The following is a 23,773-nucleotide window of genomic DNA, read 5'->3' on the forward strand; positions in this document are numbered from 1 at the left end:
GTTGGCTCATGGATGATTTCTGTATAAGAATTCACTGTTTGTCCAAAATTTTTGACTGCAACAGTCATCAAATCCATCTTCTCATGCATCTGCTCTAACAAAACGCTTGTCTTGCAAAAAGCAAGCACCAAAACTCAAAAGTCATCCCAGTTTTTGGTTTGATCCTGGAATGTCCTAGTTTTCCTCTTTCTTTCCCTCCATGTCTCGTAGAACAATTAAAAGTGGTGTGTGTGTGTGTGTAGGTGTGAAAACAGAGTCCTGTTTATACTGAAACTAAAATACCTGCACCAGATGAAAGAAATGGTGAAGCTCCCTATACTTTTGAAGGAAAGGGTCACCCGTCCACTTTAAATTCTTTAATTGCAATGCTTCAACAGCCAGCCATTTCTTAGGAACTGTTGGTGGGTGTTATGAGAGGAAAGGAAGGTGTTGCAGTGAAAATCTGCTGTCTCACTAGTACCATTAACTACTCATGAGTCAGGTGGAAGAAAGAATCCAGAAAGTTTATTTACTGCAGTAAAGTGTTTCAATGGGATCACTCCGCAAAGGCTGGAACCCCCACTCAGAGGTCAGGGATTGGGGGTTATTTATAAGCTTTTGCCACAAAGCATCACAAATTCCTCCAATCATATGCTTTCTCATTACCTCATTCAAAAAAAAGCATACAAGCTGTCGTTAGCCATAACTTATTTAGTTAAACTTCATTTTAGTGTGCCTGTGCTTCTAACATAAGCATATTCGTAGCTCAGCATCTACTGTGCACAAGCATAACCTTCACATTGATACATTTTGTAGCAAAAGCTATTGTGCTTCTATTGTGCTTTGTAGTGTGTATGCTGTGAACCTGCGTGTATTGCGATTTCCGCTTCTCTCTCTTATGGGGGGAGGCTTGCAAAGTGAGAAGCTTTCTCAGCAGTTTCTTAGCAGTTTCTTAAAGCAATAGGCTACTATAAGGTAAAGGTAAAGGGACCCCTGACCATTAGGTCCAGTCGTGACCAACTCTGGGGTTGCGGCACTCATCTCGCTTTATTGGCCGAGGGAGCCGGCGTACAGCTTCTGGATCATGTGGCCAGCAGGACTAAGCTGCTTCTGGCGAACCAGAGCAGCACACGGAAATGCCGTTTACCTTCCCGCCGGAGCGGCACCTGTTTATCTACTTGCACTTTGATGTGCTTTCGAACTGCTAGGTTGGCAGGAACAGGGACCGAGCAACGGGAGCTCACCCCGCCATGGGGATTCGAACCGCCGACCTTCTGATCGGCAAGTCCTAGGCTCTGTGGTTTAACCCACAGTGCCACCTGCGTCCCAATAGGCTACTATAAGTTCCTTCTAATTGCACTATCACATTTTGGGGGCCCTTGGGGCCCCTCCCACAAAGGGAACCCATGCTATGCCTTGTGTTTTGAAAGATGTCCTCCAATTTCTCCAGAGTTTTCTCCTTCTATGAAAAAGAGTGCTATTCTTCTCTTCCATTCTCATGGCACTTAAGCATTTATCCAGAATTTCTGTGGGTGTTTGGTTTTATTTTCTTTCTTTTTAGCATACCTTATTGTTGCTGTTCAACCCAAGCTTTCTGATGTGAGAAGTCAACATGGCAGTTACCTCATGATGTCTTCCCCTGGGAGTAAATTCAAGCATGGGCAAACTGGGAAGGCTACATGGTGCAAACCACTGGTGAGATATTTTGTAGAATGAAAGAGCACTTGCAAATGTATTTAGCCATTTCAAAGGTAAGGAAACTGTAGGAACATCTCTATGAGAATTTCACCCAAATGTTACCTTCCTGTTGACAATATCTGATGGTGGATACATGTGCCTATTTTGTGCTACGTGAAAGATAAATGAATGTTTCTGCATCGGTAGATGATAAAGCAGAACACAGAATTGTGTAAAGTAAATCAGTAGCAGAATAACAGGAAATGTCAGGTGAAAGTGTGAAAGAATAGTGGTTCGGACTGAAGCATATGCATAAATCCCTAGTGAGAGCCAGTGTGGTGTAGTGGTTAAGTGCGATAGACTCGTAATCTGGGGAACCGGGTTCACTTCCTTGCTCCTCCACATGCAGCTGCTCGGTGACCTTGGGCTAGTCACACTTCTCTGAAGTCTCTCAGCCCCACTCACCTCACAGTTTGTTTGTTGTGGGGGAGGAAGGGAAAGGAGAATGTTAGCCGCTTTGAGACTCCTTCGGATAGTGATAAAGTGGGATATCAAATCCAAACTCTTCTTCTTCTTAGTGTGAGGAGAGAAAATGATCCATCACTTTAAAGACACCCCTCCAAAAGAGCCCAAAGAATCTGGGGAACTGTGGTTTCTTAAGGGTGATGGAAATTAGACCTGTGGGGTAAACCACAGCTCCGCAGCTTTTTTTTTGGGGGGGGTGACTATGAATGTTCCTCCCTCCAGTCCAGATAATGATAGACTCAGTCTACCACTTAGAGAAGGCAGGGACACGTAAGTTGAATCACAACAGTAATGGGGGTCCTATAGGCCTGGGGAAGAGCTACGTTAATACAGAACAGCCCAAAATAAATGAGTAATACCAAAGGAGGAGAGGAAAGAGCTGGGAAACTTTTTTTCTTTCTTCATTTTATCTACAACTGTTGGAATCATAACACCAGAAGCCAGAAGATCTGAACGGAACCATCCTACTAGTGCCTACATAACAACAACAATTGACTTTTTTCTGATTCAGCAGGAAACAGAATTCTAGTTCTATCGCCCCAGCAACTGTTCCAAGTTAAATTATTGTTAGAATACAACCATAGAGCAGTCTCCTTTGTCAGGAGAAAGCTTGGGTCATCTCAGCTCCCAACTGTCAACAGCTTATTGGAACCTTCTGACATCCATCCCCCTCATTGGTTCTCGCAACACCAATAGAGTTCTGAGTGCTTAAAAAAATATATAATTAAAATAGGAATTGACTCTGTTCCTCCCTCCTCACCAGTCTGGGACCACTGTGGTAAGAAGTATTTGTTTTGTCTGTTTCTTCTCTACATATTGGGCAGCAGGGGGTGGCAACATTTGTGCACCTAATTCCACTAACCCAACCATTGGTATGGTGGCCTTGCAGACCTGCAGAACCCTGCCTGGTGTGATCCAGCATGCATGGAGTGTCTACATGTGGGCGTCTCATGGCCATTGAGGAACCAGTTGGTCCTCCATGCTAGCTAGGAGGTCAGATTCTAGGTGTGCCTGCTGAATTGGCCTATTGCAGGCAGGCCTGGGGGGTGGACTCTTCCTGGGACCAACTGAGGCCAGCAGGTTTCACCTGGGTTCACTTGTCCAGTATTTAAAATGGCCTACCCTTGCTCCTGCACACAGTTTCCTTGTCAGATCTCTCACTCACTCACACACACACATTATGTTGTTGTCGTTATTGTGGTGCATTTGACCTTGTTGTGGACATTGTTGACTGCCATATTTAAGGCTGGGCAGGAATCTCCCCTTGGACCCATTAGCCTTGTCTAGTGGGTTTTACCTACCTCATAGCAATCATCAAAACTTTAGTGGTTTAAGCATTGGGTAAGCCTTAGTCATGGTTGATGGGAGGCTGTATCTTCTGCCTGTCCCTGAAAAGGGTAAGGGGTATCCTGATAAATGGAACCAGGAAGAACTGCTTCTATACAGACACCCAGGCGAGGCAATCCTCAACATGGTGATCCAACGGGGATGTTCCTACTTGATATAAGTCATAGGACATCACCACTTTAGGGTTGACTCCAATAATCAGCATATCAAGCAGGTAGGCTGGATGAAAATGGTTATATCCAATTCCCATGCCAAACCTCTTACGTTAATAATCAATAAAGCTTTGGCCTTATTTGACCCAAGGAAGTAGTTGTCTTGCTTTCTGCACATAGCAGGCAGTCTGGGTTGGTGATGCTTGTGCATACACATTTGTGGATTCTTGCTTGTTTGTCCTTGAATCCTTCCATGGTGAATACTCTGCATTGGGTGGGGAGACTGCCCATAGAGAGATTCCATCTGTACCTTGTTGTTTATACAATCAATGACATGGGCAGCTCTTGTACTTTCTCCAGCTTCTGTCTGAGATAATGTCAATACAGTCGTACCTTGGTTTTCAAAGGAATGTTTTGGAAGTTGAATGGACTTCTGTTCAACTTCCAAGGTACAACTGTATATGTTGAAGGAGCCAAATGTTCAAGGACTAAAGAAGTTCTCTCCCATGGTCAATACTAGTGATTTGGTGATGACCAGTATAGTGGTAAATTTTGAAGCGCAGATGCTCATCATGGCAGATCCATACTCATATCCACAAGGAGACTCCAAAAATGTAGGTAGTGGTACTCAATTTATTAAGAGCTGTGTGATAGCACTCTGATGGATATTCAGCTTCTACAACTCACTGAGCTCATTCAAAATACATTCGACCACAAAAAAGTGCAAATTTTAGCTTTTTATTATAAATGCAAACAAGCTTGCAAAGAAGTGTTAAAATGTAGAGTGCAGCTTGAAGACGAAACCTTATCAAAGTACTCTGCATCCACTTGATTATTTCCTATATACCAATTTTTTCTAAGATATCCATCACAAACTTCACCTCATTCACTTGACAAAGCAAGAAGGTTTCATCAGTTATCCTGGTTCATTTGCCAGATGACACAAACACTTATGCTCTGAAGAAGTCCCAGAGCTGCAATCCCCTGTCCTCCTCCTCCATTACACCGCAGGTGATGACCCTTAGGTGAGGTTAGGTTGTTGTTGTTTTGTTGCTTTTAATGATTTGGGCTCAAGGGAAGAACTTCAAGTTATCAATCTGGAGCTAGGTGCTGGGAAATAGAGCAAGTCCAATAGGGTAACTTTCTTATTCCCCAACAGGTGAGTGTGTTTTCTGACTCTTACACAAGAAAGCATGAACAAAGGAGATGAGAAAGCCGGTGCAGAAATGGAGAGAGAGGTGAACGCAGAGGGTTTTGTCCAATCCACTTTTCAAGAAGCCAGGAATAGCAAGAAGAATGTAGGCAACGCAGCAACCAAGAAACGGGTGAGTGAGAGTGGAGTGCTTCATCCAATCCACTCCCTAAAATAGGTATATAATATCCCTTCATGGCCTAGGACCCTCGTACCTATGGGACCGCCTCTCCTGGTATGCCCCACGGAGAGCCTCAAGGTCCATAAATAGCAACACCCTAGTGGTCCCGGGCCCTAAGGAAGTTAGATTAGCTTCAACCAGAGCCAGGGCCTTTTCAATACTGGCTCCAGCCTGGTGGAATGCTCTGCCTCATGAGACCAGGGCCCTGCAGGATCTGATTTCTTTCTGCAGGGCCTATAAGACAGAGTTGTTCCGCCTGGCCTTTGGCTTGGAGCCAATTTGTTTCCCTCCCCCTCTTTCTTTTTTCTTTTCCTTTCTCCTCCTGCGATGAGGCTACATTTTAATATTTTAATCTTTCAATATTTTAATGTTGTATTTTAATTTTGTTTTGTTGTATTCATTCAACTTATTTTTATTATTGCTTGTTAGCTGCCCTGAGCCCGGCCTTGGCTGGGGAGGGCGGGGTATAAATAAAAATTATTATTATTATTATTATTATTATTATTATTATTATTATTATTATTAAAAAACCGTGAATAAAAAGGAGGATACAACTGATCCATCAGTCACTAAAGGAGCAATCCTATGCACAACGAGCAAGTTGATTTAAGTTAAGCCAGCATAAATTTACACCAGAGCCAAACTCCATTAATCAGTGGGGCTAGTGCTGCTCTGCTTAAGCCTGGCAGAGGTAAAACAAAACTTTAAAAGTGTTCTATGCTGTGTTCCCAGGTCACATGACCAAGCTTAACATGCTTAAGATCAAACCGAAATCCATTCTGATTCCACCTCCCCCACACTCCCAGAATACCATTTTTGAGGACTTACTCCAGCATCAGTTCAGCCAGCTACAGTTCAACACACAGTCATATGCCTATGACAGCTGAACACTGACAGGGGGTTGGACAAGATTATCTTCAAGATCCCTTCCAATTCTATCCTTCTATGTAGGTGGTTTTGATTACCAGTTGAGCATTTTTAATGTAGAATGGTAGCTTCAGCCGCATGGACTCCATATATCTATTCCAAAGAGTAGGCACCTCTGGGCATTAGGTCGACTCCTCTGTCATAGAAAGTCATAGATCTTCAAGATAGGGGTGTAGCTTGAATTAATCACAATAAAGGATACCATCTGATATCTGTATTGCATAGGTAACATATCTATTAAAGGTGTGGTGCTTAGCAATAAAGGACTACTAATAATTGAAAATAAGGAGGACTCAGTTTAGCATTGTGGTGAAATAGAACTAGTCCATTAAAAGTAAAGTAAAGGAAAAGGTTTGGCATATAAGATTGCCTTCTCCCACTCCCATAGGTACCCACCTGCTCCTTGCTATGCTATCTGGCCCTTTAGAGGCAAGTGATGAGAGAAAGGGCTTTTTAAAATGTGGAGCCCCATTCATGAAATGTTCTCCCTAGAGAAAGTCTCCAGGCACTGTCTACATTATGGTTATTTGTGTTGTTTAGATTTAATATTTTTATTTGTTTCTAATTTTAATGAGGTTGGAAACCACCCAGAGAACTCAGCTAACAGTTGGTACAAAAAGAATGCATTTATGAAGCAATGTCCAGGTGTCAGACCTATATATTTATTCTGTCTTTCCATTTAGGATCTTATTAGTGGTAAGTGTACTTAATTAACAATGTGCAGTCTCATCCCAGTATTTGCTGCTCCTTCCTGTAGGAGCTGTCCATGGTGCTGATTCTGGTAACGGTTGCTTCCTGTCTCATACCTGTGCAGCATGGCTACAATCTGTGGGTACTCTACAACACTGTTGGGGTAAGATGGCGCAACAGCAAAGACAGCTTCAAAAAGCAAAGGCTTTTGGCCCTTCAAAAAGCAAGGGTCTCAGTCCAATATACTAGAAGGAGCATCTCCACCCCCATTGTTCAGCCCAGACACTGAGGTCCAGTTCCAAGGTCTTTCTGGTGGTTCCCTCGTTGCAAGAAGTGAAGCTACAGGGAACCAGGCAAAGGGCCTTCTCGGCAGTGGCGCCTTCCCTGTGGAATACCCTCCAGTCAGATGTCAAGGAAATAAAAAACTACACAACTTTTAGAATACATCTAAAGGCACCCTGTATCAGGAAGTTTTTAATGTTTGACTTTTTATTATGTTTTTATATGTGCTGGACGCTGCTCAGAGTTGCTGGGGAAACCAGATAGGCAGGGTATAAATAATAAAACTATTATTGTTATTATTGTTGGAGATAGGCCATGTAGCTCATTGTATGCACTGACTGGCCATGGCCCTCCTGGATTTCAGCTAAGTCCCAAGCTCTCCAGGATTTTTGCCATGTGATCTGTGGTGAGGTTCTAATCATTATGTGCTTATGTCCTAGCTCCTGCCTAGCTTCTATAACATAACAGGACCTGAAGAAGCAGATTTTCAGATTACCCTTCTGTCTATCACCGTGACTATGTTTCCACTCGGAGCCTCCTTTGCAACCATTCCTGCTGGTTGGTTGTTAGATAGATTTGGCAGGTATAGAGATAAACTTGAGACTTGTGATCTACATGTCCTACTAGGGGAGGGTGTGGTGATGGGAGAATGTTGCTGACTACAGCCCCTCTAACCCCGGTTAACATATTATAAAGCTACAATAACATTGTCATTCCTCTTGTTCATTCAAGCAATAGGGTGGGGTTTCAGAGATAGAAAAATGCACATGTATTTGTCAGATGACATTTAACAATTGTTAAATTTCATGGAGGGATATGTAGCGGTCAGAAACATAATAGGATCTAGTTAGGGCCCTGGAGACCTAATGGTAGCTAATGAAGCTTTGTTTTTAGGAGGTGGGTACATGCCTTCTGAATTCAAGATCATCCTTTCAATGTGGTTTCGTTCAATTATGTACCTAGGGCAGGCACCTAAAGATTTTTCCAGGTCAGTAGTAGAACACATGCCTCCATTAAAAAGATCCCAGACTCTCTCACCAGTTTCCCCAACTAACAAAACTTGCCTAGCATAGTGACAAATATTAGTTTTCTAGCCCTTGTGGAAATTCAGTGTGTCCTGCAATCTTTGAGATATCTGAATTGGGAGTAGGAGTTTTGGTGCCTTGTGTAGTTCTTTCTCCCTTCTGCAAACTATGACAACCAAAAGCAGTTGTTCCAAAAAAACCCAAAACCAAAACAACAACAACAACCCTGAGGACTCCCTTGCAGTTCCATAGTACCTCCCCTCCTTTGCTCTTTAGATGGTATGATATATTCCCTACCTCACTGCTCCATTTCACTATCTTTTCAGGAAAGTTGCACTGTTCATAACTAACCTTTCAGCAATTATATTTGCTGTTGTGATGACATTCTCACTTTCAATACATAATCACGGATACATCATCTTTTCACGTCTCTGCTCTGGAATAAGCACAGGTGAGTCAGGGTCCTGGATTTAGTGCCTTATATTTTAAAAAAGTTAAGGACACCTGGTCAGAAGTCAGCTTGCAATTTGTGCCATAAAGCTGATTAGATCAGGAACACTGAAATTTGGCACCTGAAAAAGAGCAGGAGAATAGGTCCTTGCATCCTCTATGCTGTTGTGGGTGAGAGAGATCTTTTCATGAAGCAGTTTTCCCAGGATCTATGACTGCCTGTATCACTGCTGCAGGATCCATTAGACAGCCCCCTACTTTCACATGCACAGTTTATTCCTGGCCATTGTGCCCCCCTCCTGGTTTGCTGCTTCAGTGCCCCAGTTGGTTTCTCCTCAGCAACAATTCCTTTTACATCCCATTCATTTAGCCCACTGTGATAATTTTTCTTCTTCTCAGCAAGTCCTTTTACAGCAATATGCTCTCAACTTGGCTACAGCAGGTTAAGGAGGCAACTTCACCAGATTTTGCCACAGAGTTTGACAAGGGTACTCAGGTGCCTATGCCTTCAATCACTGAGCAACCCGTATCTGCCCTCTTTGATTGATTGCCCCACTTTCCAGATATGGGAATATACAATGAAAGATGCCAATCAGTGTCAATCTGACTCTGCTCTCAAATGTGTACATGAAGCTTCTAAAAGTAAAGGTAAAGGTACCCCTGCCCGTTCGGGCCAGTCTTGCCAGACTCTGGGGTTGTGCGCTCATCTCACTCTATAGGCCGGGAGCCAGCGCTGTCCGCAGACACTTCCGGGTCACGTGGCCAGCTGGCGAGCCAGCGCAGCACATGGAACGCCGTTTACCTTCCCACTGGTAAGCGGTCCCTATTTATCTACTTGCACCCGGAGGTGCTTTCGAACTGCTAGGTTGGCAGGCGCTGGGACCGAACGGCGGGAGTGAACCCCGCCGCGGGGATTCGAACCACCGACCATGTGATCGGCAACTCCTAGGCGCTGAGGTTTTACCCACAGCGCCACCCGCGTCCCGTCTACATGAAGCTTCTACATTAGCTATTAGAGCCTCAGTCTCCACCTCTGTTTTTTCCAAGGCAGTACTATTTTCAATTGAAGATGTTCTAGGCTATCCAACTCAAGACCCTGACAGAATCCAGAAACCACTTCTAAAACCTTCCCATGTCCTTGCATTCATCTCTGACTCACCTGTGGACTTTGCCCAGTCCTCCTCTCATGCAATGGCTGCTGGAATGGTCACAAGGAATCACCTCTGGCTAACTGACAGGGAGGTGGATGCTTCCTTGTGTACAGGTTTAACCTCTATGACCTTTGTAGGCACTAAACCTTTCGGAGATGTTGCCCTGGAGCAAATCCTAGCTGAAACCAAAGATAAGAAGTTGATGCCTTCTCAATGAAGAGATGATTACCATTATTCCAAGTATCCCTTTTTGCCCTTTAATTCCTTCCAAGAGTCGCTCCTATGGGTGCAAAGGGACCTTCCCCAAGTTCCTCCCACTATGTGCAACACACAGCATTCCCAAATCTATTCTGGAGGATTGGAAAAAACTATAGGAAAATATTTGCCGGGGCATCTGTTGACATTTCTATTCCACCTTAAGCAGCAGACATGTGGAACTGTTGCGTGCCACATGTCTGTTTACATTCCAGCACAGTATGCTGGGAACTTCCGTTGTGTATAGCTTTTGCTTTTCCCGTTCTCTCTGAGATGACATAAGAGAGAGAGATGACATGTTTCTTTGTCCTGATTTATGATTAATAAATCTGTACTTGTAGTATGCTTGCACAAGCCTCACGCCTATTCTGTGTACGCAGTTCTCTCTGCTGATAGCATGCCCTGGCTTTGAAGCCCGGGTCACTGATTTACATCAGAGCACGGGCCAATGGAAGGAGACATCCGAGCTAGGCCTTGCCCGCTGGCCTCTCGGCCCTCTGCATGTTGACAACAACATGGGGGGGATTGGACAATGTTCAGTTGTGCACATTGTGCTTATGGGATGATTTGCACAGTAATTTGTTGAATACAAGCCTTAATAAATAAATCATGTCACATGCATGTTGTATATTACCATTTGAATTTCTATCTAACCAGGAATATGCTTCTGTGTTGGCCCTCTCTATCTTGGCGAGATCTCCCCTAGAAGCCTGAGGGGAGGCATTATCATGATGTACCAACTGTTTTATTTGTTTGGTTTCCTCATGGCTCAGATACTTTGTCTTCAAGAAGTCTTGGGGACTGGAAAAGGTAATTCAGTGACATTAATTCTTTACCTTATAGTATAGCAGTGGGGAGTGCTGTCCAGGAATTTGTGGAAACTAGTTTTGTAGATAACACTATCCATTTAAAAACCACAATGGTTTTTGGATGTGCTTGCTTTTAAAATAAGTAAGTGAGTAAGTAAGTAAGTTTCTTGTACTCACCAGGATGTTGTTAGAATAAGTGCCACGCTTTTAACATGTGGGAGGAAAAGGTGCCAGTACTGCAACATTAATTTTCCCCAAATTAGGAAAGACTTTTTGGCCTGCCATCTTAGTTCAAAATGACATCTGGCATCCACATGTTGACTAAGGTCCCCCAACGTTGAAACCCTCATGCTGAGTTTGCTGATTATGTCTTGAAAGGCGTCCAAACCCATAGAGAACAGAATGACCAACCAACCAACAAAACCCTTTCTTAAACATATGGTAGATAGCATCAGATGGAGCACTGCTGTTTCTTCACCTTATCTTCGTACTATCTTCTTCCACAGGCTTCCCAATTTTGATAAAACTTTTTGGTGTTATGCCATTTCTTCAATTGCCTCTATTGCCCTTCTTACCTGAAAGCCCTCGGTACCTACTCATTCAGAAGAGGGATGAAGAGAGCTCAAGGAAAGGTACGATATGTTGAATTGCACTGGGACCTCTAAGTGTGAGCACCCTACATAGCTGTGCAATGTCACCCACTATTGGCTTGTCACATAAGGTCTCGCCATTCTAGCATCCTTGTTATTCCTACGCGGTCAGTCATAAGAGCCCACTAGCATCCATTTCAGAAGAACTACATATGAGAAGTATGAAAAACATGTTATGTAAATGTTCATTTGTTGTATACATAAATTTATTTATTACATTTATATACTTACTACCTTTCTGTCAGGGCACCCAAGGCAGTTTCCAGTGTTTAAACACCGAAGCAAATAAATGGTATAAAATGTAGAATTGGGCCAGGGTGGTGGAGAGAAGGACAGTCTCTCTGGAGCCATCCATGTAGTAGTAGTAGTAGTAGTAGTACTAGTAGTAGTAGTAGTATTTATACCCCACCCATTTGGCTGGGTTGCCCAAGCTACTCTGGGCAACTTCCAACACAAATAAAAACACAATAAAACATCAAACATTAATAGTAACAATCTGATCCAATATTAAAAGTCATAATAACTTTAAAATAAACAACTTATATCAAACAAAGCAGCGTTCAACAATCCATCAGAATCTAATAGTAATCAGTAAAATTAAACATCAAGAAATAATAATTAAACCGTTTAGACCACAATGAAGAATTATCAATCAATAAATCAATAAAGAGCAAATCACAATGCATAAAATACCACAGAACATACAAAACCATGTAAAAGGGTCATATTGAGATCCTGCCCCCATTGCACTTTTCTTCCTTCTTCCTTCTCACAGTGATATGTGTGGCCATCATATATTTAGGGCAGTACAACTGGTTCTGCTGCACTGGGTGCCGAGCCAGTGGGGGAACTTCACTTTCTACATCTGTCCATTGGGAGTCTATTGATCCCTACTTTCTGCTACTGTTTCTTAACCAGTTTCTGGTCCAGAAGAAGACCTATCCTCTTTATCTCACAGCTGTGATGCTTATTCAGGATTCTTAGGTGTGGTGCTTTGCCAAAAACTCTTCAAAAGTTCACAGTGCCGAATGATCATCTCTGTAAGCTTGCTGACATTGTAAAACGAACTCTAAAAGGTGAGACAGGACTTACCCTTGCAGAAACTGTGTTGCTTCTGCTCCAGCAAAACTTGTTCTTCTACATGCTTGATAATTTTACATTTAATGTTTCTTTCCAGTCTTCTATGAACAGGTGTTAAGAGAACCATAAATGATAAGCATTTGGAGTGATCAATCATGGATTTACTTATGTTGTTATGTTAATATAAATGAATGTAGCACTTTTCAAATCTGGCTCCTTTTCACATTCCAACAACATGGAGAGCAAGATAAAATTTCTGCAAGAAATGGGGCCTTTAGAGTGATGGCCCAAATGCTTTGAAATTTGTAGGACTTTATAAAGGCACTTTATACCCACATAGTCATCAAGGCAGTATTAGCCTGGGTTTTAAGTTTTGTATGAGGATTTCCACTACTCAGACATGAAGGAATCCTCAGCTGACAAAACTTTTTGGCCACAATGACAAATCCTCAAGGTAACTAGAGATTTCATCATTTCTGTGGACCTAGCAAGAGGGCAAGGACTCCAGAGCAGTCAAGTCTCCCTCATGTTGATCCACAAATCCCATGTTTCCAAGTAAAGGAAATAATATATTTGATGATAACATGAACTATGACCAATGCCCCTCCTCAGCACTGTCTACCAGGCATCCAGATGCTGTCTTCTGCGGCCTTTGCACTGGGTGGGCAAATCATTAGCTATCTTTGTTGCCTAACAATTTAATTGTATTCGGATTATGAATGTGTTTATTCAGCAAAAAACATATCAGTTCATGAAGGAATGGACCACTTCTAAGGGATATGTTTCCTGTCCCTTGGAGTGATGACCTCTTTCCCCCATAATTTTCTATCATTCTTAATTTTTTTAGTAATATGCTCCTCAGATTCTTTTTATGCCTCCCTGCCTTTCTTTTGCTAAAGCTTCTGCTCTGCTTTTGTTTTTCTTATTTGGACATGACTTCTATTTTCCAAAACAAACTCCCCCCCCCTTTTTCTTTTACCTTGAAATGCTTCCTTTATTGTATTCATTCATGACAGAGGCATCCACTTGACCTTGGTGGTATATTTACTGCTCTGCAGTGAGCATTCTGACTTCTGTATTTATGGCATTCAATGGCTCCCAAGCATTCTGGAAAGATTTCACCCTCTTGACTTCCTTCATCCAACTTTTCCTTTGTTACCAGCCTCTTCCTTTTTTCTTCTTCTTTTAGAAAGTACCTCTATTGAAGTCTGATCCTCTCTGCCTCTATTCTTAACATAGCACTGAAGAAACTAAGGAACAGAAATGATGTTGAGGATGAGATTGAAGAGCTCCATCAGGAGGACGTTGTTGAAAAGTCAGAAAAGAACATGAATCCTCTTAAAATGCTATATGCCAAAAAACTGCGAAGGCAAGTCATTGCCATAATTGTCTTGATGGTTGGACAACAGTTCGATGGCATCAGTGTGGTAAGGAAGGTTGAGCTAGGCAAAATGAAGGCCCCTGTTGTATATACAATTTAGAGGCTGTCATACGAGCTACCACTGTTTGTCTCTATGGATGGCCGCATTCTTTGCCCCTGTTCTGTTTTTCAGATGCTTCTCCAAGTGTTAGAAATATCAAACTCTGTAACACAAGGAGAGTGAAACTGTAGGCTTGTGGGTATTGTTGGGACTCCAGCTCTCATTGGCGGAGCCAATGTGGCCAGTGGTCAGGGATAATGGGAGTTCTTGTCCAAAAACGCATGGTGGGCTGCAGATTTCCCACTGCTGCCCAAGTAAATGGTCTTGCTCTACAGGAAAGATGGCATTGCTGAGGGGTAAAGGTTCCAGAGGGACGCGGGTGGTGCTGTGGATTAAACCACAGAGCCTAGGACTTGCCGATCAGAAGGTTGGTGGTTCGAATCCCCAAGACGGGGTGAGCTCCCGTTGCTCGGTCCCTGCTCCTGCCAACCTAGCAGTTCAAAAGCACGTCAAAGTGCAAGTAGATAAATAGGCACCACTCTGGCAGGAAGGTAAACGGCATTTCTGTGCACTGCTCTGGATCGCCAGAAGCGGCTTAGTCATGCTGGCCACACCGTACACCGGCTCCCTCGGCCAATAAAACAAGATGAGTGCCGCAACCCCAGAGTCAGCCACGACTGGACCTAATGGTCAGGGGTCCCTTTACCCTTACCTTTAAAGGTTCCAGAAGTACAGAGCACTGAAGTCATTGGGGTAATCCTGAATGGCGAGTCATGCAGGGTTATTGACTGACATTGTTTCTTAAATGTGAATTGTATTCTCACTAACTTTTCAATAATTCAAAAATCCAAGCCAAGTGGTGGAGCTAATCTGTTGGATGGTGCAACAAATTTTTGGTGGGGGTGTCCATTTATACCCTGCCTTTTTCCCTTATGAAACTCAAGGAAGCTTGCAGATACAAATAAGAGAAGGTTAAAAACGTTATATATAGCATAAGAACATTGCATACTACAAGTTAACGTTACCAACCTATAATACTGATGCAGAGCTGAAATACCCTTATTAAATAATAATTACCTGAATCAGCAAGGCTTGGACACATGCAAAAGCTTGCATGCATGCTCTCAAATAGAATTGGGGCAGATGCTCTAAGATAGGGATATTTATGCTATTCCATTGAAGGAGATGGTTCCCCCCAAAAAAACTTTCTCAATTATCAGAGAAAAGCAAGACTGCATTCCACAAAATAATCCAGCTACATGAAATTGTTTGATCAATCACATGCCAAAGTACATACATTAGAACTTCTGCAGCAATTTTGATCAGACGTATACCTGGTGGCAAATCTCAGTAGGACCTGATTTTGCAAGGAAGAGATCCAAGTCAACTCTCCCTTATCTTAGAAGGGCCTGTTTCTAGGGAATAGCTCTCTTCATTTCCAACTTGGATCCTCTAATGCAGAGCTTTCCAAACTGTGTGTCATGACGCATTAGTGTGTCGGCTGCAGTGTGTAGGTGTGTTGCGCCAATGTGCCCCACACTCCTCCTGGGGCTGGAAAGGGAACAGGCAACCCACCAGTTTGCTAGTGAAACTGAAATTGGTGTGTCACAAAAAGGCGCATGGCTAAAAAGTGTGTCACCAACATGGAAAGTTTGGAAAGCTCTGCTCTAATGTGTAGAAAAGCTGTAGGGAGATGTGAATTTTCATGCCAAGATTACATGTCCAGCAGACTGAGGAAAATTTGGAAATGGAGGAGGATGCCAGGAAAATTGCAGCTCTGAAGCATAGGATATGTTACTTAAAGAGTGGAGACAATTATAGAGATCATGCTAGATTAGGGGCAGCTGATATCCAAGGTTCAGTGCGAAATACGAAGAAAGTTCTGCAGAATCAGGTCGGTTATGTATCTTTGTCAACATTCTTTTTCTTCCATTCAGATAAGACTTGTAATAGTATGCATCTTCTTTTCAGGCATACTCTTATGCAGAGAGAAACCTCAGAAATATAAATACGGGGATATATTCATCCCGATTTGCGACAATAGCAGCCACCACTTTTTTATGTATCTCAATGGTATTTGGGGTAAGCATCTTCTACCTCTTTCTCACTAACCTCCTAGATCTTGGAAATGCATGCAACATTTTATAACTATTTTGTGCCAATTTAGGTGCCCCGCCCCCTTTCATAAAAACCACAAGAATTATAGTTTTACATGAGTTGTCTGAGTATTATTTTGAAGAGCAGTCCTACATATTAGCATATACTACCTGGCTTCTTGGAAGCTGTCCGAAGGGGTTTTTAAAAAATCAATTTGCAAATTAGTTTAGAATTTGAATTTTTTGTTTAAATAAAATTTGTGAGAGCAAGGACTCTTACCTTTGTGCCTTTTGTTTTCTAAGGAGAATGTGCCTTATTTCTGTCCTACTACCACAGAATTTATACTTTCCAAATATGAAAAAGGAAATCAGTGCCACACCAGTTTAGGACTGTTGTATAGCTATGTCCAAAAGACTGCAATCTATACACCTAGGATAGTTAACATGGTGCTCTCCTGAATTTGTTAGATTATAACTCCCATCATTCCCAATAACTGAACATTCTGACTGAGGCTGATAAGAGTTGTAGTCCAACAACATCTGGAAGCTAAACCATCTCTGCACACTTACTTTACTGTTAAGTCCTGATTTCTTTGAGTAGGTATTTACAGGCTTTCATTCAACTCCTTCTTATTTAAGATCCTTGACACTCATATATACACACCGTTGTGGCAAACCCTCCTTGCTCTGTTGTTTTTACATGGTTTTTTGCTTAATGTAAGCTTGTATGTGAACCTAAAGAGTTGCCCTGATCTTTTTGTGTTGTTTTTTTTTTTTTAATATCCCAATATGTTTCTGTGTTGCCACATGCTCTCTACATTTTGATCTGTAATTCTGATTCCACTCCCCTTCCCCCATCATAGAATCATAGGTTTGGAGTGAGCACAGAATATCATCCAGACTGGCCCTTGCAATTCATAACTTTCTTGCACAAACATTCACTAATCACAGGTAGGTAGCCATGTTGGTCTGCCGTAGTCGAATCAGGAATCACAAGACAGAGAAACCAGTAGAACATTTCAATCTCCCAGGACATTCTATACAAGATCTCAAAGTAGCTGTCTTATTACAAAAGAATTTCAGAAATAGACTGGAAAGGGAAGTTGCTGAATTGTAACTTATTACCAAACTTCAAACCATGGAGAGACCTGGTCTGAATAGAGACATTGGATTCTTATCTCATTATACAAGATAAAGCTATTTTTAGCCATCTCACCCCCTGCTTTATCCTGTAAGACCAATTGCAGTCATTAACAGTCTTCAACAGGTTTACCACACCTATCAGCCAATCACCCATTCCCACCACCCTTCTAAGTAATACCCTTCCCCACCCTCTCACTATATATAAGGGTCTGGTGACTTCTGTTTCAGTGTATCTGAAAAAGTGTGCATGCACACGAAAGCTCATACCAATAACAAATTTAGTTGGTCTCTAAGGTGCTACTGGAAGACATTCACTAAAAAAATAAGAAGAAACTCTAAAATGCTAGTATAGCAGGACGTACCTTTAGAGAAGCCAAATTGATACCTCTTCAGCATGTCTTATTCCTCTATATGCTTAGTAATTTTATCTTTGTCTTTATATTCTTTAGATTTTTATTACTGATTATAAGGGGCGCAGGTTTTCGCTTCTCATTGGCTTTGCAGTGAGCGGTTTCATCTGTGTCCTGTTAACTGTGGCCATGGAACTGCAGGTTTGTAACTGGTGGCATTTAGAGCTGAGAATTGCTAAATGGGCTTTCCTCTAGCCCACATCCCCTATAACATGCACTATGTACCGTATTTTTCACCCCATAGGACGCACTTTTCCCCCTCTAAAAATGAAGGGGAAATGTGTGTGCGTCCTATGGGGCGAATGCAGGCATTCACTGAAGCCTGGATAGTGAGAGGGATTGGTGCGCACTGACCCCTCTCACTCTCCAGACTTCACGCGGCTCTCCGCAAGGCGCGGAAGCTCGGCGCTGGGCTCCCACGGCTTGCGGAGAGTTGCCTGTTCTGGGGGCTGGGATCGGGGGAAGCTCGGGCTTCCCCCACCCCAGCCCCGCACCTGGGGGGGGAATAATTTTTCCCCCCTTTATTTCCCCCCAAAAAACTAGGTGCGTCTTATGGGACGGTGCGTCCTATAGGGCGAAAAATACGGTAACAGCTCCAAAGCTAGTGGGGAAGCTGGCAGTAGACGCATCAGAACATTTCCTTTCCCCCAAATTATGTATACAAGCTGAGGTGATTTGAAATGGCTGTACTGTTGGTTGGTGCTTCCAATACCTCTGTTGTTTAGCAGTGAGCAAGGAGGTAAAATCATGGAATCATAGAACTATAGAGTCGGAAGGGACCCTGAGGGCCAGCTAGTCCAACTCTCTGCAATGCACGGATCTGAGCTAAAGCATCCATGACAATTCACCATCTCAACTCTGCTTAAAAACTTCCAGTCATGGGGGCTCAAGTTCAAATGTTGGCAGGTATAATTCAGCCTCCTATGTTTCTATGAATGGATAAGAATGAGCATAGTCTCCACCCTGTGAACATTACAGTGGTACCTCTGGTTGCGCATGCTCCGAGTTACAAGCTCTGCTAACCCGTTAGTAGCCACTCCTGGTTGTGAACTTTGCCCCAGGATGCAAGCAGAAATTGTGCGCCGGAGGGACACATGTGGCGGGAGACGCCATTAGTGAAAGTGCGCCTTATGTTACGGGTGGTTTCCGATTACGAACAGACCTCCGGAACGGATTCCATTTGTAACCAGAGGTATCGCTGTACATGGATGTTGCATTCTAAGATGACAGATTTCACAGGGGCTCAGTTCTTGCCGTTTTGCACTACCTACTGCATTCTGTGGGCCAGAATTTTAAGGGATAAGGGATAGCAAATGGAAAGATGAGTTTTGCTCTTGGACCCAACTCCCGGCAGCCCCAACCAATATGATCAATGGTTAGGGATTATGTGAATTATAGTCTCGCAGCATAATTTTATGTCATGCTGGCCACATGACCTGGAAAGCTGTCTGGATAAATACCAGCTCCCTCGGCCTGAAGCGAGGTGAGCGCTGCACCCCATAGTCGCCTTTGACTGGACTTAACTGTCCAGGGGTCCTTTACCTTTTTATGCACTTTGAGGTATATCGAAAAACAATCAAGCAGTATATAACTTTTATGAAATAAAGGGCACCTGACAAGATCACAAGTACATAACTGAAATACAGTCTACTTTCTCCAACAGAGTGTCATCTCAGATATGGGGTATTTCAGCATAATCTTAATCTGCATATTCCTTTTTGCACATGGCATTGGGCCAGGTAAGTGCTTAGATGATGCGTTGAGCTCTTTAGATGATGGGGGAGAGATGAATAAGTGATCAATGTAAGTGATCATGGTAGAAAGACAAACAGCTATGGGGAGTTGGTAATTCACCATAGAAGGCTAGGGAGTTACTATTAATGTTGCACTCCTCACATAGAGAGATTCATGGCTGCCTGTCTGCTGTGTGTGCTGTGGCAACCTGAGTTGGATCTAACTTGAACGTGGAGAAGGTTGTTCATGTGAGATGTGTTGCTGAGACCTGGGTGGGTGAGCTAGGAGAACCTGATCACATCCAGATGTGCCTGTCAAGATACACGATGTAGCATGAGACAGGCTTCAGGTGTTGGGGGTGATGGAGAGGGAGGAGTTGCTGTGATTCATAGGACACCCATCCATCTTGGAGCTAGCCATGAGAGCCAGAACCTGGCATCAGGCCGAGGAGATAGTACCCTCCACCCTGCCCTCTCCGGTGCAGAAGATGCCATTCTACACTTTGGTATACCAGAGAAGTAAAGACAAGGCAGTGACACAGAGGAAAGTAAGAGCATGTGGTTATTTTCACTTGATATTTTGGTAGCATTTGATACCATTAACGGTTGTGTGACTTGGTGAGATGGGCATTGGAGACATTATTTTACAGTGGTTCTACTCCTCCTATTTCAGAGCCCTTGGTGATTATCTCTTGGTCCCCTTGTGCTCTGACATCCTGCAGGGTACCATATTTTTCTCCATGCTGTTTCCCTATGAAGCCATTATGGGAATAGTCATTAGCAGATTTGGGAAGAGCTGTCATCAGTGCAGTAATGATTCCCAATTTCCATTTCTCTGTAACATCTGTATCAGGAGAAGTCTGCAAAACCCTGCACTGGCACCTTGACTCAGTAGAGGTCTGGATAAGGATCAGCAAACTGAATTTGAACCCTGCCAAATATTGTGGGCCATACCATCCATTTTCTGAAAACCTCTAGGATGGATTACTGCAATGCCTTCTTTCCCAGCGTACCGATGAGGTTGGGCTGGAACCTACAACTAGCACAATAAGTAATGCCCCAACTGGTCACTGGTGCAGTCTTTCACTACCCTGTTACACTGCTACTAAAGGGATTACACTGGCTGTTGTTTAGCTACAAAGCTAAGTTCAAGGTATTGGTCCTGGTGTGCAAAGTCCCATACAGCTTGAGATAAGAATGCCTAAGAGATCATCTCACTCCTTATATACCCATTAACGACTGTGCTCTGAAGGTAGGGACTATGGCTATCACACAGGGTCGCCGGACGTTTAACTGTCTATTGATTCCTGTGTCACCACTGTGCTCTCTCTACTGCTGCCACCAACCAGTTACTCTCTGGTAAAACACTGAGGCCAGTCAGTTGTTAAAAGTGAACAAAAAAAATCCCAAGTTTATTTTACAAACATTAACAAGTTTATGGTTTCTCAGATAATATACCTGTCAGTATCTTAACTTTAGTTTCTTCACTGGCCTATACCTTCCTAATACCTTCTGACTGATCATCTCAACTGTTTGACTGACTCCTCTTAACAAATTCTCTCCCTCTCTCACACCAGACTAGCCCAACCCAACCCACAAACTTATCTTCTCTGTTTCTCCTAACTCCAGACTGTCTTTTCAACAACTCTAATTCTAACTCACTCTCTAAAAAACCCTCTGTGCTTAAACCTTATACACAGCTAACTCTGCCCCCTGGGTTCCCATTGGTTAGTCATTTTACAATTAGTTAACTCTTTCCCTATGAACCCAGTATGTTGTCACACACATAGGAGGGCAAACACCACAGGGACCTATTGCAAATACCATCTCATCAGGAGGTCTGTTCCATATGATGTCCGAATCTGACCTTGAGTGTGGTGCCACCTTGCCTTTGGCATCCTCTCCCATCACTCATCAGCAAGGCACCATATCTTGGTTGTGTTTTCGGCACCTTTTGAAGACCTTTTTCACCAAACCTTTTAAGTGGAGATCTTCATCCTAATCTGCACCTGTATTGGTTTTGAAATTACGGGATTGTCTTTAGTTGTTTTTATTGTGGCTGTTTTTACTGTGAAATTTATCTGAGATGTCTCACTGGAAGCAGTAATAAACTGAATGAAGTAAAACAATAACTAGGAAAGATCAATTTTCAAGGGTGGGGGAGTATTAAATTCCTGGAATCCTTTCTATCTACCAAAGGTCCACTTCCAACTGTGCTAGTGGTGGAGCTCTTCCTTCAGTCATCACGATCTTCAGCCATTGTGATTGCACAATTTTTGCATTGGCTCCTAAGCTTCCTCGTAGGACTGATTTTCCTTTACATAGAGGTGAGTGATTTTGAAGGTAATTTTGATGAGGAGTGCAGACTTTGCTCCTTACAACCATTATTCCCCCCCAAAAAAATAATAATGAGGGGAGCTGGGTGGAGCCAAGAAGGATATATGGGTGTTATGTATGGATGGATGGGTGGATGGATAGATAGATGATAGATAGAACTCTACATTATACTCATGTCTGCCTCTTTCTCTCCTTCCCTGCCCCCATTTTCCCCATCTCTAGATACATATTGGGCCCTACAGCTTAATCTTTTTCTGTCCATTTGGTTTCGCCATCTTTGTTTATATATTCAAGTTCATTCCAGAAACCAGAAACAGAACCTTTGTGGAAATCAGGGGGAAAGTGAACACCCAGAATCCCAGGAGGGTACATTTCAAGATGCCATCGCCCAAGTAGAAACTTGTTAAGCAGCATATGCAGTTTGTTCATTTATTAAATAGGGTTTTTTTTTAAAAAAAAGAAATAAAAAAACATATTCCAAGAGATTTCTTGTGGTTACTCTTAAACTGAATAATGACAATGATGATGCTGCAGTTTTCCTTTTTGTCTGAACACTCCACACCATTTTCAGGCTTTTCCGTGCCACGAAAGTGTCGAAATTTCAGGAAGGCAAGAGACAAATACATCAACATCTGCCCCCCTTCCAGGTCTTAGTATTTTTTTTTGTCTGTGAATGTCTTGTGAACAGTATTTTGGCTGGGCCAAATTAGATTCCACTCCAGAACAGGCTACATCTTTGTTGCCTTTACTTATTTACTACAGACATGTAGTTACTGTAAGGTAAAGGTAAAGGTAAAGGGACCCCTGACCATTAGGTCCAGTCGTGGCCGACTCTGGGGTTGCTGCGCTCATCTCACTTTATTGGCTGAGGGAGCCGGCGTACAGCTTCCAGGTCATGTGGCCAGCATGACTAAGCCACTTCTGGCGAACCAGAGCAGTGCATGGAAATGCCATTTACCTTCCCGCCGGAGCGGTACCTATTTATCTACTTGCACTTTGATGTGCTTTTGAACTGCTAGGTTGGCAGGAGCAGGGACCGAGCAATGGGAGCTCATCCCGTCGTGGGGATTCAAACCGCCTACCTTCTGATTGGCAAGTCCTAGGCTCTGTGGTTTAATCCACAGCGCCACCCTGAATTTACTGTAGAGGCCCGTAATTCATCCTGAATGACAGCCCATCACATAGGCTATGATCACCACTTCGTTCATCACCACAGCACCACCTTAGGGTGAAAAATTGCCTGTTTCTCATCCCAGCACCTAGCTGCTACTTTTAACAGCACTGAAGTCTCCTCTAGGGTAGGACGTCCCCATTCCCATACTTCTCCAAGGGGTGATCACCTACAGTATGCCAAATGAAATAGCTCCAGTTCCAGAAGCGGTACATAAATGACCCGATGCCCATATTAATCCCTTGGAAAGCTAATGCTGTCTTTAAGACCTGTCATTCCCAGAGGGACTTATTTCATTGATTTCCATGCATGCTGTGGCAGGGAGACCCACTTCTAGCTAGTTGCTCATAGGAACCTTCAATTACATTTGAAAACCAGTAAGAGACAACTCCTTTTTCCTCTTTTTCAATTTCATTTGAATGTCATCATCATCGCAGAGGTGTTTATGAAAGGGACATATTGATTGAAAATGTCTAGTAAAGTGGATCAGTAGTTGGATTCCTACTGAGGGTATTTGGCAAGCCTACATGACATTGATCAGGGATTGAGGGTTGGTTCTGTGGTATTACGGTAGTGGACAAAGTTTGGAGGAGGAGGAGGAGGAGGAGAAGGAGGAGGAGAAGAAGAAACAGCAACAGTTAGGGAGCCCTCAGACCTTCCCATACTCATGAGGATAGTCTACCCCTGAAGATCTAATGATCTTTCCAGTGGGTAGAACTTAGGCCCTCATCTCACTATAGGATGGTGACCATAAGGCCATAGATATGATAGCTTCTGAGTGTAATCCTTAAGGATGGTGGAGCACATTTGACTCCCTCGTATACTGGTATACCCTGCATGGAATAGTCCAGACAACAGCTGGGGTGGGTGCAGGAGGCATAACAATTGCTGCAAAGATGAAACAACACAAGTTTAGAGCCCATAATGGTGCCCATTGCATGGCGGTGAAAGCAGTGAAGAGGGGGCCTACATTGCTACTTCTATCATGTCTCCATGAAATCAGCTCGTGAAGGCAGTCCATTGGCTGTTAACACCTATCTTGACAGATGGAACCTGGGATACCTTAGAGACCTCCTAGGTACCTTAAGGA

The 23,773-nt window shown here is 43.1% G+C and overlaps 2 protein-coding genes across 5 annotated transcripts in view; one reads left to right on the forward strand and one right to left on the reverse strand.

The window, feature by feature from the left end:
* Positions 1-2,814, reverse strand: part of LOC309348693 (solute carrier family 2, facilitated glucose transporter member 5-like) — a 50,596-nt gene extending 47,782 nt beyond the window's left edge. For 2 of the 3 annotated variants that reach the window (XM_081874332.1, XM_081874334.1), the window contains exon 1: positions 2,761-2,814. In XM_081874332.1, coding sequence (XP_081730458.1) covers positions 2,761-2,763 — 3 coding nt within the window. In that variant the 5' untranslated portion in view covers positions 2,764-2,814. Of the gene's footprint in view, positions 1-1,545; positions 1,672-2,760 lie in introns of those variants that run through there. The other variant, XM_081874339.1, reaches the window with a different exon arrangement.
* LOC309348724 (solute carrier family 2, facilitated glucose transporter member 5-like) lies at positions 1,491-21,995 on the forward strand. Of its 2 annotated transcripts, none has more exons than XM_081874387.1 (13): positions 1,491-1,674; positions 4,840-5,005; positions 6,738-6,833; positions 7,393-7,535; positions 8,304-8,428; positions 10,491-10,643; positions 11,149-11,274; positions 13,612-13,799; positions 15,765-15,875; positions 17,482-17,583; positions 19,106-19,181; positions 21,375-21,502; positions 21,735-21,995. In XM_081874387.1, the coding sequence occupies exons 2-13, from the start codon at positions 4,874-4,876 to the stop codon at positions 21,906-21,908; spliced, it is 1,554 nt and encodes a 517-aa protein (XP_081730513.1). In that variant the 5' UTR covers positions 1,491-1,674; positions 4,840-4,873; the 3' UTR covers positions 21,909-21,995. The 2 variants fall into 2 exon arrangements, with proteins under 2 accessions (XP_081730513.1, XP_081730512.1); XM_081874386.1 differs by lacking the exon at positions 1,491-1,674 and adding an exon at positions 2,822-2,959.
* Positions 21,996-23,773: the final 1,778 nt, after the last annotated feature.

Source organism: Podarcis erhardii (genome assembly GCF_964252035.2).
Source record: "Podarcis erhardii genome assembly, chromosome: 8".
Classification (NCBI taxonomy): domain Eukaryota; kingdom Metazoa; phylum Chordata; class Lepidosauria; order Squamata; family Lacertidae; genus Podarcis; species Podarcis erhardii.

What these genes read in the sequence shown, in the direction of transcription:
- LOC309348724 (XM_081874387.1), top strand. Translation starts at nt 4,874, where the DNA reads ATGAACAAAGGAGATGAGAAAGCCGGTGCAGAAATGGAGAGAGAGGTG. An exon ending in TGAAGAGAGCTCAAGGAAAG is followed by an intron (nt 11,275 to 13,611) that starts GTACGATATGTT and finishes TTCTTAACATAG; the next exon opens with CACTGAAGAAACTAAGGAAC. An exon ending in TGCACATGGCATTGGGCCAG is followed by an intron (nt 19,182 to 21,374) that starts GTAAGTGCTTAG and finishes TATCTACCAAAG; the next exon opens with GTCCACTTCCAACTGTGCTA.